This window comes from Salmo trutta, chromosome 22 (assembly GCF_901001165.1).
Source record: "Salmo trutta chromosome 22, fSalTru1.1, whole genome shotgun sequence".
NCBI classification, from domain to species: domain Eukaryota; kingdom Metazoa; phylum Chordata; class Actinopteri; order Salmoniformes; family Salmonidae; genus Salmo; species Salmo trutta.
Genome location: NC_042978.1, coordinates 27,898,482 through 27,911,682, shown reverse-complemented (window position 1 = coordinate 27,911,682; position 13,201 = coordinate 27,898,482). Strand labels below are relative to the sequence as shown.

Here is a 13,201-nt window from a genome sequence, read left to right as displayed (position 1 = left end):
CTGATAAATGGTAGAGTTTCAACTGTATTACTCTTGTGTATGCAGTACGGGGATGAGTTTGCGTGGTCAGAGATAGAGAACGTGTGGACCACCCTGGCAGACAGCTGGCCAAAGAACCTGAAGATCATCCTGCATTTCCTCATCAGCATGTCAGGGGTCAACAGTGAGCCCAGCTTCCTGCCCTATGTAAGTCCAGTTTACACACACTATCCTCTCTCCCTCATCATACACCTCGCATATCCAATAATTATTCAGTCATCTGAAATGTTTGTTAAAACGTGTGTGTGTGTGTGTGTGTCCCCTCAGGTGAAGCGGGTGGTGGTGTACCTGGGCAGGGATAAGACTATGCAGCTGCTGGAGGAGCTGATGTGTGAGCTGGACCTGACAGACCCAGTGAGCTCTGCTGTCACTCACATGGACAACCCTCCCTACTACCGCATCACCTCCAGCTACAAGATCCCCTCCGTCACCTCAGCAGGTATATATCACACTGTCCACTGTCTTCAAAACATGTACCACCTCTATTTTATAGCCTACTGTCCTGTGATACAAAACACAGATGCTTGATGTTTCTAGGGTACTTATTCCCCCATCTACTTCCTCATGGACTTGTGGATTGTATGTATGATGTCATAACATTGTCATGTTCTTCCTAAACCTCGTTGCCATAGTTCCTAGATGCCTTTCCCCGTCTCTGTCCACAGGAACCAGCTCCAGCAGTAACACCATGGTGCCAGGACCAGACGCTCACCATGACAGCAGCAAGAACAAAGACCCCAACATGGACGACAGGTATGAGATCACACACAGATACAGACCGACCGACCTGTGAGACTACAGCTGTCTCTCTCTGTTGTCTGCAGTTCCACCCATCTGGACATCTACAGTGGTCTGAACAGCAACCTGAACCGTCAGCACCACCGACTGGAGTCTCGCTACAGCAGCAGCTCTGGAGGATCCTATGAGGAGGAGAAGGGTAGGAGACCCTCTACCCAGCCATACTACTCTACTTTCTGCTTTATACTTACACACATCCGTGTTGCCACAGGTGTGATAATGCCCTGTTTCCTCCAGGTGACTCCATGCCGCTGTATGCTAACTGGCGTCTGAAGGTGATGGACCACAACCGTCCCGAGCCCCTCCCCTTTCCTCCAACAGGGGGCTGCTGGTCCCCTCTGGTGGACTACCTGCCAGAGACCAACACCCCTGGAGTACCCATTCACAGGTAACCCCTACCCCCTCCACTTGACCTCTGACCTGTCTGTATGACCTCTTCCCTGACCCAGCTGACTCTCTGGTGTGGTGTATCTCAGGTGTAACATAGCTGTCATCCTACTGACTGACCTCATAGTGGACCATGGGGTCAAAGTGGAGTGGAGCGCCTACCTTCACCTCCTGCTGCACTCCATCTTCATAGGTAACTAACCTCTATACAGCTGGCTGATTACAACTTGAGTGATGTATACTTGTCCTTAGACACTTAATTTGCAGGCAAAACAAACTCTTCATTTGCCAGTGTTAATGTTTATGGAATAGGTGTTTCATATCAGTCCTTTGTTTCTCCTACCAGGGTTTGACCACCAGCACCCTGAGGTCTACGAGCACTGCAAACGCCTCCTGCTTCACCTGCTGGTCGTTCAGGGAACTAACAGCAGCGTTCAATCCCTGGCCTCTGTGCTACTGCGCAACCGAGAGTACAACGACCCCAAGGTGCTGACGGTGAAGCCACCACCCCACGGCTTCAACCTCACAGGTCAGTAGCGCCCTGCATCGATCTGAGTAGCTTAACTAAAGGGCAGAAATATCCCTTTGCCTAATTCTGTATTGCCCAATAAGATCAGGAGGGGGCAGCAGAGATCCATGTCCTCATTTGCTCTCCTGTCTTCACAGATCACTATGTGAAATCTCATAGACTTGTGTTTATTTCAAGATTATAGCGATTCGTCAGCCATGAATCGCTGTTCTCATGTGCTTGTGTGTGTGTTATTCATGCAGGAATGTGTGACGTTGTGCCAGACTATCAGCCGTCTCCTATGACCGACTCAGGCCTGAGCTCCAGCTCCACTTCGTCCAGCATCAGCTTGGGTACAGGAGGAACCCCCCTGCCTCACCTCACCCCCACCCTAATTAACGAGGTGGACGTCATTGCCGAGCAGGATGAGAAGGTCAAGGCCCTCATTGAGTTTGTCACCTCCAGGTGAGTACCCGAGACTGCATGTACTTGGAAATTGATGTATTCTGTTTATACTGTATGTGGAAGTCTCTGTCATAGCTGTATATATCAGTTATTTGTCTCGTGTGATGTACCCTCATGACTAACTTCATCTAATCCATGTATCTGGTCTCACGCTTGCAGCCATGTCTGAAAGAATGGGGTATTTCTCGAATTGCATGTGTTTGCGTGTGCCAATACAATTTTATTTTTACAATTTGGGATGAGAATATCAGAGTTGGATGTGTTGTATGATGATAGGTCTGACTTCCCTAGTTTCCTGTCCTGATTCTGTCTTGTCCTGCAGGAAGCGGGGGCCCCTGTGGAACCATGAGGACGTGTCGCCCAAGAACCCCAACATAAAGAGTGCTGACCAGCTGTGTGTGTTCCTCAGACATGTAGTGGCAGTCTTCAAACAGTCCCAGTCAGGTCAGTGTGTTTTTTAATGCTGTTCCTTATCTCCTTCTACTGTATGGTCTTTCAACGACTGACTGTCCTGTCCACATTTGTTAGCACTCCACAAAAATATATTTCTATTCACCATTGTTGATTAGCATGAAATATCTCTGTTCTTATGTGTCTGTAACATCTCTGCATTTTGATATTAAATATATTTGTGTGTGTTTGTTAATCAGGTTTCCAGCTGGAGCAGTTGCTCAGTGAGGTAGCGTTGCAGACTGCTCTGTCGTGCTCGTCTCGTCACTATGCTGGGCGCTCCTTCCAGATCTTCAGGGCTCTCAAACAACCCCTCACAGCCGCCACGCTCTCTGATGTCCTCTCACGTCTTATAGAGACAGTGGGCGACCCTGGAGAGGAGGCGCAGGTGAGCTACACCCCCACCTGTATCAAGACAACCACCTTTAAATATGTCATTTGGGCTATCTGCTCTATTACTTTTATCACTAACTTCTGATCTCAGATCAGAGTGTCGCAGTTTGAACAGGCACTATGCTCCAGAGGGATCAGCCACTCTGACCTGGGATCAGTGTGGATCAGCAGCTCCGTTACGAAGCAGCAACCACTGGGTACTGCAGTATCAGGGGTCCATCTGTCTGGGTGGTTGACCTCTGCTCCTCTGTCTCAGGGCTTTGTTATCGAGCTGCTGTTGACTCTGGAGTCAGGGATTGACACTCTCGCTGACACCGTAAAGAATTATGACCTCCTCACTGCCTTGGCAAAGTAAGCACTGACCAATTCAATATCTGATATATCCATGCCCTTCTACGACACTTTCTCTCAGTAAACACAATCATGCATTCACACTTTCTCAACACACACATTTTTGAGACTGTCTAAAGCCCAGTACTAGTGAAATACTCAGATTGTAATTTCTTATCCTGCAGGGCTTCTGCCCACGAGCACCTGCTGGGGGCTAAGTTTGCAGCCAATAGGAAGAGCACGGGTCAGCTGAACCTGAGTAGTGGGGGTCTGTTCCACCACGGTCACTACCCCCACGGCCACGCCCGCAGCAACTCCCTCCGCGCCAGCCTCATGGGCGAACGCAAGGGTGACCGTCGCCGCAGCAACACCCTAGATATCGCCGATCGGCTGGGTGGCAGCCATGGCAACCTAGCCCGAACGCAGAGCTTGTCATCATTGCGGGAGGGTGGAGGAGGGGGTCCTGGGGGGGAGGCCATCCCTCCTGTGGACCCCACCAACCTGATGGCCACGGTGTTCTGGATAGCAGCCTCCCTCCTGGAGTCGGACTATGAGTTTGAGTACCTGCTGGCCCTGCGGCTGCTCAACAAGCTACTGGGCCAGCTGCCCCTGGAGAACGCAGACAGCAGGGAGAGGCTGGAAACAGTGCAGGCCAAGCTGAAATGGTACAGCTTCCCTGGTCTACTGCAGCTCTTCCTCAAGGGCTTCACCTCAGCCTCCACCCAGGAGCTCACCATCCACCTGCTCAACAAGCTCATCAGTGTCTCCCGCCACACACTGGTCGACCCCTCCCAGGTGGCAGGTAAGAGAGCAGGTATTGACCTTTTTATCTAGCACAAGTTCCTGGCTTCATGCTTGGTAAATGCTGCTAATCCCCCCTAGGACTTGCTGGGGCTTGCTTATGGGTCTAGAACTGTTTCTCTTCCTGTGTTAGCTCATGAGATCGAGATTCACTTGATCCTGATGTCGTCTGTTGCCGTCTCCTTGTAGGTTTTCCTCTAAACATCCTGTGCCTGCTGCCTCACCTCATCCAGCACTTTGACAGCCCCACTCCGTTCTGCAAGGAGACGGCTGATAAGATAGCCAAGGTGTGTGCCGAGGAGAAGTCAGCCACCCTGTCTAACCTGGCCCACATGATGAGCCTGTACAGCACACACAGCTACTCCAGAGACTGCACCAACTGGATCAACGTGGTGTGTCGTTACCTACATGACGCCTTCGCTGAGATCACCTTCAATCTGGTCACATACCTGGCCGAGGTAAGCACTCGCAACACCAGCCTTAATAGAAGTAATCAAAGCTGCCAACTTATTTGCATAGTCAGTCTACAGCCTCTGGTTAATTTACATTTACAGTAGCTTGTTTTTGTTATTATGACAGGTCAGCAGTGTTAATTACTGATCAGCTGGTAAGCAGATGTCCAACATCCAACCCATGATGGCAGTTGAGAGCCTATTCCTAACCCTTCCCCTCTCACCCTCAGTTGCTGGAGAAGGGCCTACCCAGCATGCAGCAGTCCCTGCTACAGATCATCTACAGCCTGCTGAGTCACATTGACCTGTCTGCTGCGCCCGTTAAACAGTTCAACCTGGAGATCATGAAGATCATCAGCAAATATGTCCAGGTGAGACCTGGTTTCTCTTTTTACAATTCAGCTCAGCACTCTGATGCTCTTAAGGCCTCTCATCTCTAAGAGGATTGAGAGAGAAAATAATAAATGGGGATTGGCCAATACAGAAATAAAGCTGTCTGACACAGTATGGTTGTCACGTGGCTCATTCATTTCAGCAGATGGAGCCTTTGGTGTGAATGTGTGAGGGAGAAAGCCAGAATGACTCCCTCTACAGAGTGATGCACTTAAAGAATAGTATATTAAAGCAGGTCATGGATCTAAGACCATTTGGACGCAGCCAGCCAGCCAGCCACAGTTATTTATGGAGGAGCCTTTTACAAGCACTCTCCAAGTAGATTATTTCTTTAGTGTGTGTGTTTGAATAAAGACTTTTCAGTTTTTTCAAGGTTGCTTGTAAGGGATGGCCACCTGGTCCGAGTAGGATCACTGACTAGACAATGGGTTCCTTCACATCTGTGGATAGGCTTAGAATCGGATAGTTTAAGGTGAAAGATGATACATTTCTTAAGGTAGGAAACAACACCTCCACTTCGTTGATCCTCAACACAGAGCCCCCACAAGGGTGCATGATCAGCCCCTTCCTGTACTCCCTGTTCACCCATGACTGCGTGGCCACCTCCGCCTCCAACTCAATCATCAAGTATGCAAACGACACAACAGTCGTAGGCCAGATCACCAACAACGACGAGACAGCCTACAGGGAGGTGGTGAGGTCCCTGGGAGAGTGGTGCCAGGAAATAACCTCTCACTCAACATCAACAAAACAAAGGAGCTGATCGTGGACTTCAGGAAACAGCAGAGGGAGCATGCCCCTATCCACATCGACGGGACCGCAGTGAAGGTGGAATGCTTCAAGTTCCTCGGCATACACGTCACTGATGATCTGAAATGGTCCACCCACACAGACAGTGTGGTGAAGAAGGCGCAACAGCGCCAGGAGACTGAAGAAATTTGGCTTGTCACCTAAAACGCTCAAACTTTCACAGATGCACAATTGAGAGCATCCTGTTGGGCTGTATCACCGCCTGGTATGGCAACTGCACTGCCCAACACCGCAGGGCTCTCCAGAGGGTGGTGCGGTCTGCCCGGGGGCAAACTACCTGCCCTCCAGGACACCTACAGCACCCGATGTCACAGGAAGGCCAAAAATATCATCAAGGACATCAACCACCTGAGCCACGGCCTGTTCACCCCGCTATCATCCAGAAGGCGAGATTAGTACAGGTGCATCAAAGCTGGGACCGAGAAACTGGAAAAACAGCTTCTAACTCAAGGCCATCAGACTGTTAAAAAGCCATCACTAGCCGTCTACCACCCAGTTACTTAACCCTGCACCTTAGAGGCTGCTGCCCTATATACGTAGACTTGGAATCACTGGCCACTTTAATAATGGAACACTAGTCACTTTAATGTTTTAAATAATGTTTACATATTGCTTTACTCATCTCATATGTATATACTGTATTCTCCTCTGTATTTTAGTCAATGCCACTCCGACATTGCTCTATCTAATATTTATATATTTCTTAATTCCATTCTTTTACTTTTAGATGTGTATGTATTGTTAGATATTACTGCACTGTTGGAGCTAGGAGCACAAGCGTTTCACTACATCCGCAATAACATCCGCTAAATATGTCTGTGACCAATCAAATTTTATTTAACCTTCCCTAGAACGGAGGTGTGCTTTTACCCCTTTTTAAAAACATGAAATCCTGTCTTATTGACAATTTAACCAACGCCACCTCTGTGTTTGGATCCTGTGTGTTCCCCAGAGCCCGTACTGGAAAGAGGCCCAGAACATCCTGAAGCTGGTAGTGTCTCGGTCGGCCAGCCTGGTGGTGCCAGACGAGGTGCAGCGCTCCTACAGCTCCGAGTCCTCTGGATCCCCAGAGATCGCCTTCACTCGCATCTTCAGCAACTCCTCTAAAGAGCTACCCGGCAAGACGCTGGACTTCCACTTTGACATCTCAGAGGTGAAGTCTTGCCTGCTCAATGTGTTTATAAACTGTAGCGCTTTGTTTTATGTTGTAACATGTCTTTGTATGAAACTTTGTGCTGCTAGTTTGGCCAGGTCTCCCTTGTAAAATTGTTTTTATTTCAATTAAACTAACATGGTAAAATACATGTTAAATACATTTTTTAAAAGCTCTGTCCCGACCTCTGTCCTCTTGTCATCTTTTCGTCCTTCTCCAATTCTTTTTTTAAATTCTATTTTTCACTCTTTCCATTTTTCTTTCACTCACCTTTTACCTTTAGCCCTACCTTTTTAAACAAAATGATCACATCTGTACAATCTAGATTAACTGGTGTAACCTTTAACCCCCAGACACCCATCATAGGGCATAAGTACGGGGACCAGCGCACAGCTGCAGGGCGGAATGGGAAGCCGCAGGTCATTGCTGTGACCCGGAGCACATCCTCCACCTCTTCTGGATCCAACTCCAATGGCCTGGTGCCTGTCAGCTGGAAGAGGCCTCAACTCTCTCAGGTACTTACAGCCAATGGATATGTTACAATGAGGTTTGATATGTTTAAATGTCTTTATTTGTTTGTTAATATTTAATTGTGTCGTCTTATTCCAGAGGAGAACCAGAGAGAAGCTCATGAACGTTCTTTCTCTGTGTGGTCCCGAGTCTGGCATTCCCAAGAATCCTTCTGTAAGACACCTGGCATGTCAAACTGTGAGCGAGCATGACTAGTGATTAGTGATCTATGTCAACAGAATATATCCCAGCCATCCCTCCAAGTTATATCTTTCTCTGTGTATGTTTTAGGTGGTGTTCTCGTCCAACGAGGACCTGGACTCAAGTGACCAGCAGACCAGTCTGATCCCCACGGTGGAGGAGGTGGTGAGGGAGGAGGATATGCAGGGAGAAGATACAGGAAGTGAGCAGCAGTTTGGAGTCTTCAAGGACTTTGATTTCCTGGACGTGGAGCTGGAGGATGCTGAGGTGAGGGGTGATTCACTGTACAGTAGGAGCAGCCATCTGTACACACACACTTTTTAATGTCTTGTATAGGATCATTTACAATAGTCTCTCTGCTATTACACCATCATTTCGGATCATGTTGTTTGGTGACAATAAATGGTTTCATTCAGTGTGTGTGTGCTGAAGTACATCTGAGCTTGTGTTTTAACATCTGTGTGTTTGTACTGGTCTTGGTATGACTTTTCTTCCATGTTGTCCTGTAACTGTCCCTACTAGTCTTTCTAACCCACTTGTTACCTTTCCTCTTTTCCCGCCACAAGGAGTTCCAGGTACGTTTTGGGCCAGAAAGAGCTTTTTAAAGCTGCCATCCTAAGTGCCCTGGTGTCCCTCTGTCCCTCTGTCAGTCATGTGATTGTTGTCACCCTGTAGAAGCACCTGTTTTGTCAGTCTAGAAACAGACAGCCAATGAAGCATGCCACAAATGCTTTTTGGGGTTCATGATCAATGTAGTCTGCACGTGAAGTGATTAGGTCAAACAGCCTGAAAGAATAGGTGTCATGTCCTCCACTTCCCATTACTGCAGACACAGCTCTTTAGATGTCATGTGTTAGTGGCATACATTGTTGTTTTCTTGTTTGGTCTTGTGCTGTTGTGATTCATCCACATCATCTCAAACTTAAATTAGTTCTACTGGTATCTGACAGCTGTTTCCTTGGGTGTCCTACAGGGGGAGAGCATGGACAACTTCAACTGGGGTGTGCGTCGGCGCTCCCTGGACAGCATGGACAAGGGGGAGGGAGACGGGGACACGCCGTCCCTGCAGGAGTGCCAGTACACCGGGAGCACGCCCAGCCTCAACCTCACCAACCAGGAGGACACGGACGAGTCGTCTGAGGAGGAGGTACTGAGCGCTAGCCAGATTCTCACCCGCTCTGGCCTAGTAAGTCTCACCCAACACAAGGGTGGCCCTGTCCCCCGCCCGCCCGCTCCATGCTCCTCACACAGCCCGCTGGCATTGTGTGTGTGTGTGCGTGTGTGTCCATGTCCGCCCGCTCACTGAGCAGCGCTACTGCAGAGCTACTACTGTGCCTGGTATGGGCAGGGGCTAGACACTTGCTTCCGCTGTTAAGGGTCACTATTTCACTCCCTGCCCCCCTTCACCCCAAATCCTAGACCTGCTACCCTCATTTTATTCCTTACCCACATACCAGTACCCCTTCCCCATAAGTTTGTTTGTTAGGTAAGTAAAGTACAGACCCAAACTATACTACTGAAAGTCAGTTCAGGTTTCTGATATGTTTAGGTCAGACGACTCATTCACGTACGCTATAACTGATATGTTTAGGTCAGACGACTCATTCACGTACACTATAACTGATATGTTTAGGTCAGACGACTCATTCACGTACGCTATAACTGATATGTTTAGGTCAGACGACTCATTCACGTACGCTATAACTGATATGTTTAGGTCAGACGACTCATTCACGTACGCTATAACTGATATGTTTAGGTCAGACGACTCATTCACGTACGCTATAACTGATATGTTTAGGTCAGACGACTCATTCACGTACGCTATAACTGATATGTTTAGGTCAGACGACTCATTCACGTACGCTATAACTGATATGTTTAGGTCAGACGACTCATTCACGTACGCTATAACTGATATGTTTAGGTCAGACGACTCATTCACGTACGCTATAACTGATATGTTTAGGTCAGACGACTCATTCACGTACGCTATAACTGATATGTTTAGGTCAGACGACTCATTCACGTACGCTATAACTGATATGTTTAGGTCAGACGACTCATTCACGTACGCTATAACTGATATGTTTAGGTCAGACGACTCATTCACGTACGCTATAACTGATATGTTTAGGTCAGACGACTCATTCACGTACGCTATAACTGATATGTTTAGGTCAGACGACTCATTCACGTACGCTATAACTGATATGTTTAGGTCAGACGACTCATTCACGTACGCTATAACTGATATGTTTAGGTCAGACGACTCATTCACGTACGCTATAACTGATATGTTTAGGTCAGACGACTCATTCACGTACGCTATAACTGATATGTTTAGGTCAGACGACTCATTCACGTACGCTATAACTGATATGTTTAGGTCAGACGACTCATTCACGTACGCTATAACTGATATGTTTAGGTCAGACGACTCATTCACGTACGCTATAACTGATATGTTTAGGTCAGACGACTCATTCACGTACGCTATAACTGATATGTTTAGGTCAGACGACTCATTCACGTACGCTATAACTGATATGTTTAGGTCAGACGACTCATTCACGTACGCTATAACTGATATGTTTAGGTCAGACGACTCATTCACGTACGCTATAACTGATATGTTTAGGTCAGACGACTCATTCACGTACGCTATAACTGATATGTTTAGGTCAGACGACTCATTCACGTACGCTATAACTGATATGTTTAGGTCAGACGACTCATTCACGTACGCTATAACTGATATGTTTAGGTCAGACGACTCATTCACGTACGCTATAACTGATATGTTTAGGTCAGACGACTCATTCACGTACACTATAACTGATATGTTTAGGTTAGACGACTCATTCACGTACACTGTAACTGATATGTTTAGGTCAGACGACTCATTCACGTACACTATAACTGATATGATTAGGTCAGACGACTCATTCACGTACACTATAACTGATATGTTTAGGTCAGACGACTCATTCACGTACACTATAACTGATATGTTTAGGTCAGACGACTCATTCACGTACACTATAACTGATATGTTTAGGTCAGACGACTCATTCACGTACACTATAACTGATATGTTTAGGTCAGACGACTCATTCACGTACACTATAACTGATATGTTTAGGTCAGACGACTCATTCACGTACACTATAACTGATATGTTTAGGTCAGACGACTCATTCACGTACACTATAACTGATATGTTTAGGTCAGACGACTCATTCACGTACACTATAACTGATATGTTTAGGTCAGACGACTCATTCACGTACACTATAACTGATATGTTTAGGTCAGACGACTCATTCACGTACACTAACTGATATGTTTAGGTCAGACGACTCATTCACGTACACTATAACTGGAAGATTAGCTACATAAAGATGAAACTGAAAGGAGTCCATAGCATGACATGTCAATGAAACGGATTTAGTCAAGTTACAACTGGAATCAAATTAACAGCATGTTCCTTTGTGAGCATGATCCCAATAACCCAAACCTCTGGCTGCCTTTCTCAAACTCCTCTTTGCTTTGGCTGACTAGCCATTTAGAGCAATCTTCCCAAGCTGTTATTCTAGAGCCGTCTATGCTCTCCTCTGCTCTTGATTGTGCTCTGTGCAAGTGAGAATGCCTCTAGTGACCCAAAGACTTGAACATGTTTAGCTTCAGAGACATATCTGTATTAACTTTTAAACAATGCTACTATGAGCATGCAGCATATAATTTGCAGACAGAATGATCAAATAACAAAGAGATATTGTAATAATGTCTGGAATATAGCATGTTTTTAGAACATGTTATTCTAAACTAAACAGTACACCAGCAGATATCCTGGAGATGCAGAGGACCAGATAATATGGAGATATTTCATTAGGGGGTTTCATTTTGTATTCACTATCTACAGTATCAGTCAAAGGTTTGGACACCTACTCATTCCAGGGTTTTTCTTAATTTTTTACTATTTTCTACATTGTAGAATAATAGTGAAGACATAAACTATGAAATAACACATGGAATCATGTAGTAACCAAAAAAGTGTTAAACAAATGAAAATATATTTGAGATTCTTCAAAGTAGCCACCCTTTGCCTTGATGACAGCTTGGTCCACTCTTGACTGATACTATAGTTCTAAATGGAAAAGTTGAACCATGTTTTTTTTATTCTCTCTCCCTCCCCTCACTCCAGATGAACTGTGACTCTGCTATGGATGATGCCACGTCCAATCATGTGGACTCTCTGCAGCAGTCCCAGGAGTCGTCCAGCAGTGCCCTGTCAGAGGAGACCACAGCCCTGCTGCCCCACCTGAACAGCCCTGCACTGGAGATGGCCTGCTCTGACTCCATCCAGCTGCCTGAGGTGTGACCAATCGGGACGACAAAATTGTGGTGCTCCGGCTCTTTCTAGCTCCTTATTCTCCTCTTTAAACCTCTTTTTACCTCTGCTGCGCTCTCTGTCTCGCTCATGTTTCACACACAGTTGGTGGCGGCCTCCTCTCTCTGTCTGCCTCTAGGGAGAGAGCTGTACCTGGTGTGCAGTAGGGGGCACTCTCTCTGTTCACATCTCCCTCCGTCTCCATCTCTTTCTCTCCACCTGTTGTGCTGCTCTGGGTGTGTGGGTGCTGTGGTGGGCTAGCTTTTGCTCCTCTGATTGGCTGGTTTGTGGGGTTAAATGTGTGATTGTGGGAGAGATTGTCAATGCTCACCTCAGGTCAGGCGAAACGTCACCTCTCAATTTGGAACCTGAACACTCAACTGAACTCACTGTTAAATTACTGAGCACTGGACACCAGCGTCCTACTCTGTGTGGCAGACCTATGTGTGAGTATGAGCTAGTTACGTCCACTCCATTAGAGAGCATTGTGAAGCAACACAGAAACATGTATTACATTAAACCAGTGAGCACAGTTAACCAGGGAACACAATCAGGTAAACCACACTAACATGCAGTCACTAACAGCTTCAATTATTATCCATTTTCTACCACTACTAACCTGTGTAACCATGATGAGGATGCACTCTTGCTCAACAAGTCTTCCACACAATGTATAGTTGTGTCTAGGTTTTGTATTGATAGTTTATGCTGCTCATGTTTGTCCCCGGAGAGCCCATTTTGAATTGATTGTTTCATACACAGTGATACAGACCTACTCCTGGTGATTGTGTGAACGAAACTGAGACGGGGAATGTTCAATGGGGGCCGTTCTGTGAGAAAGAACACCCCGTCTTTTCCCCAGTAATGTGAATGGAGCTTCCGTATGAGCTCGTTCCTGTCCCTTCTTATACCTATCATCTCAATATCAGCCCAAGGACATCTCCTCATCACAGGCTCAGGTCTTAGTGTAATGAGCCCCGGATAAAAGCATTAATACTATTACTCATCCCTCCACGACGGCCCAGACGTCCACCCACTCCTAAAAGTGTTCCGTAAAATAGCCACCGGAACACACTGGCAGCCTGCCACACTCTCCTTAATGCATTAGACTCTTAAAT

The 13,201-nt window shown here is 46.8% G+C and overlaps 1 protein-coding gene across 22 annotated transcripts in view; it reads left to right on the top strand.

The window, feature by feature from the left end:
• The window catches only part of fryl (furry homolog, like), a 100,423-nt gene that overhangs the window by 68,539 nt on the left and 18,683 nt on the right, over positions 1 to 13,201 (top strand). For 14 of the 22 annotated variants that reach the window (XM_029707571.1, XM_029707570.1, XM_029707564.1 and 11 more), the window contains 20 exons: positions 46 to 186; positions 307 to 478; positions 705 to 792; positions 864 to 976; positions 1,075 to 1,225; positions 1,314 to 1,417; positions 1,571 to 1,753; positions 1,996 to 2,197; positions 2,520 to 2,641; positions 2,848 to 3,035; positions 3,297 to 3,391; positions 3,556 to 4,184; positions 4,361 to 4,629; positions 4,854 to 4,994; positions 6,779 to 6,979; positions 7,333 to 7,494; positions 7,589 to 7,687; positions 7,781 to 7,957; positions 8,664 to 8,876; positions 11,898 to 12,068. In XM_029707571.1, coding sequence (XP_029563431.1) covers positions 46 to 186; positions 307 to 478; positions 705 to 792; positions 864 to 976; positions 1,075 to 1,225; positions 1,314 to 1,417; positions 1,571 to 1,753; positions 1,996 to 2,197; positions 2,520 to 2,641; positions 2,848 to 3,035; positions 3,297 to 3,391; positions 3,556 to 4,184; positions 4,361 to 4,629; positions 4,854 to 4,994; positions 6,779 to 6,979; positions 7,333 to 7,494; positions 7,589 to 7,687; positions 7,781 to 7,957; positions 8,664 to 8,876; positions 11,898 to 12,068 — 3,621 coding nt within the window. The remainder of the gene's footprint in view (positions 1 to 45; positions 187 to 306; positions 479 to 704; positions 793 to 863; positions 977 to 1,074; positions 1,226 to 1,313; positions 1,418 to 1,570; positions 1,754 to 1,995; positions 2,198 to 2,519; positions 2,642 to 2,847; positions 3,036 to 3,296; positions 3,392 to 3,555; positions 4,185 to 4,360; positions 4,630 to 4,853; positions 4,995 to 6,778; positions 6,980 to 7,332; positions 7,495 to 7,588; positions 7,688 to 7,780; positions 7,958 to 8,663; positions 8,877 to 11,897; positions 12,069 to 13,201) is intronic. The other 8 variants (XM_029707556.1, XM_029707573.1, XM_029707561.1 and 5 more) reach the window with 4 other exon arrangements.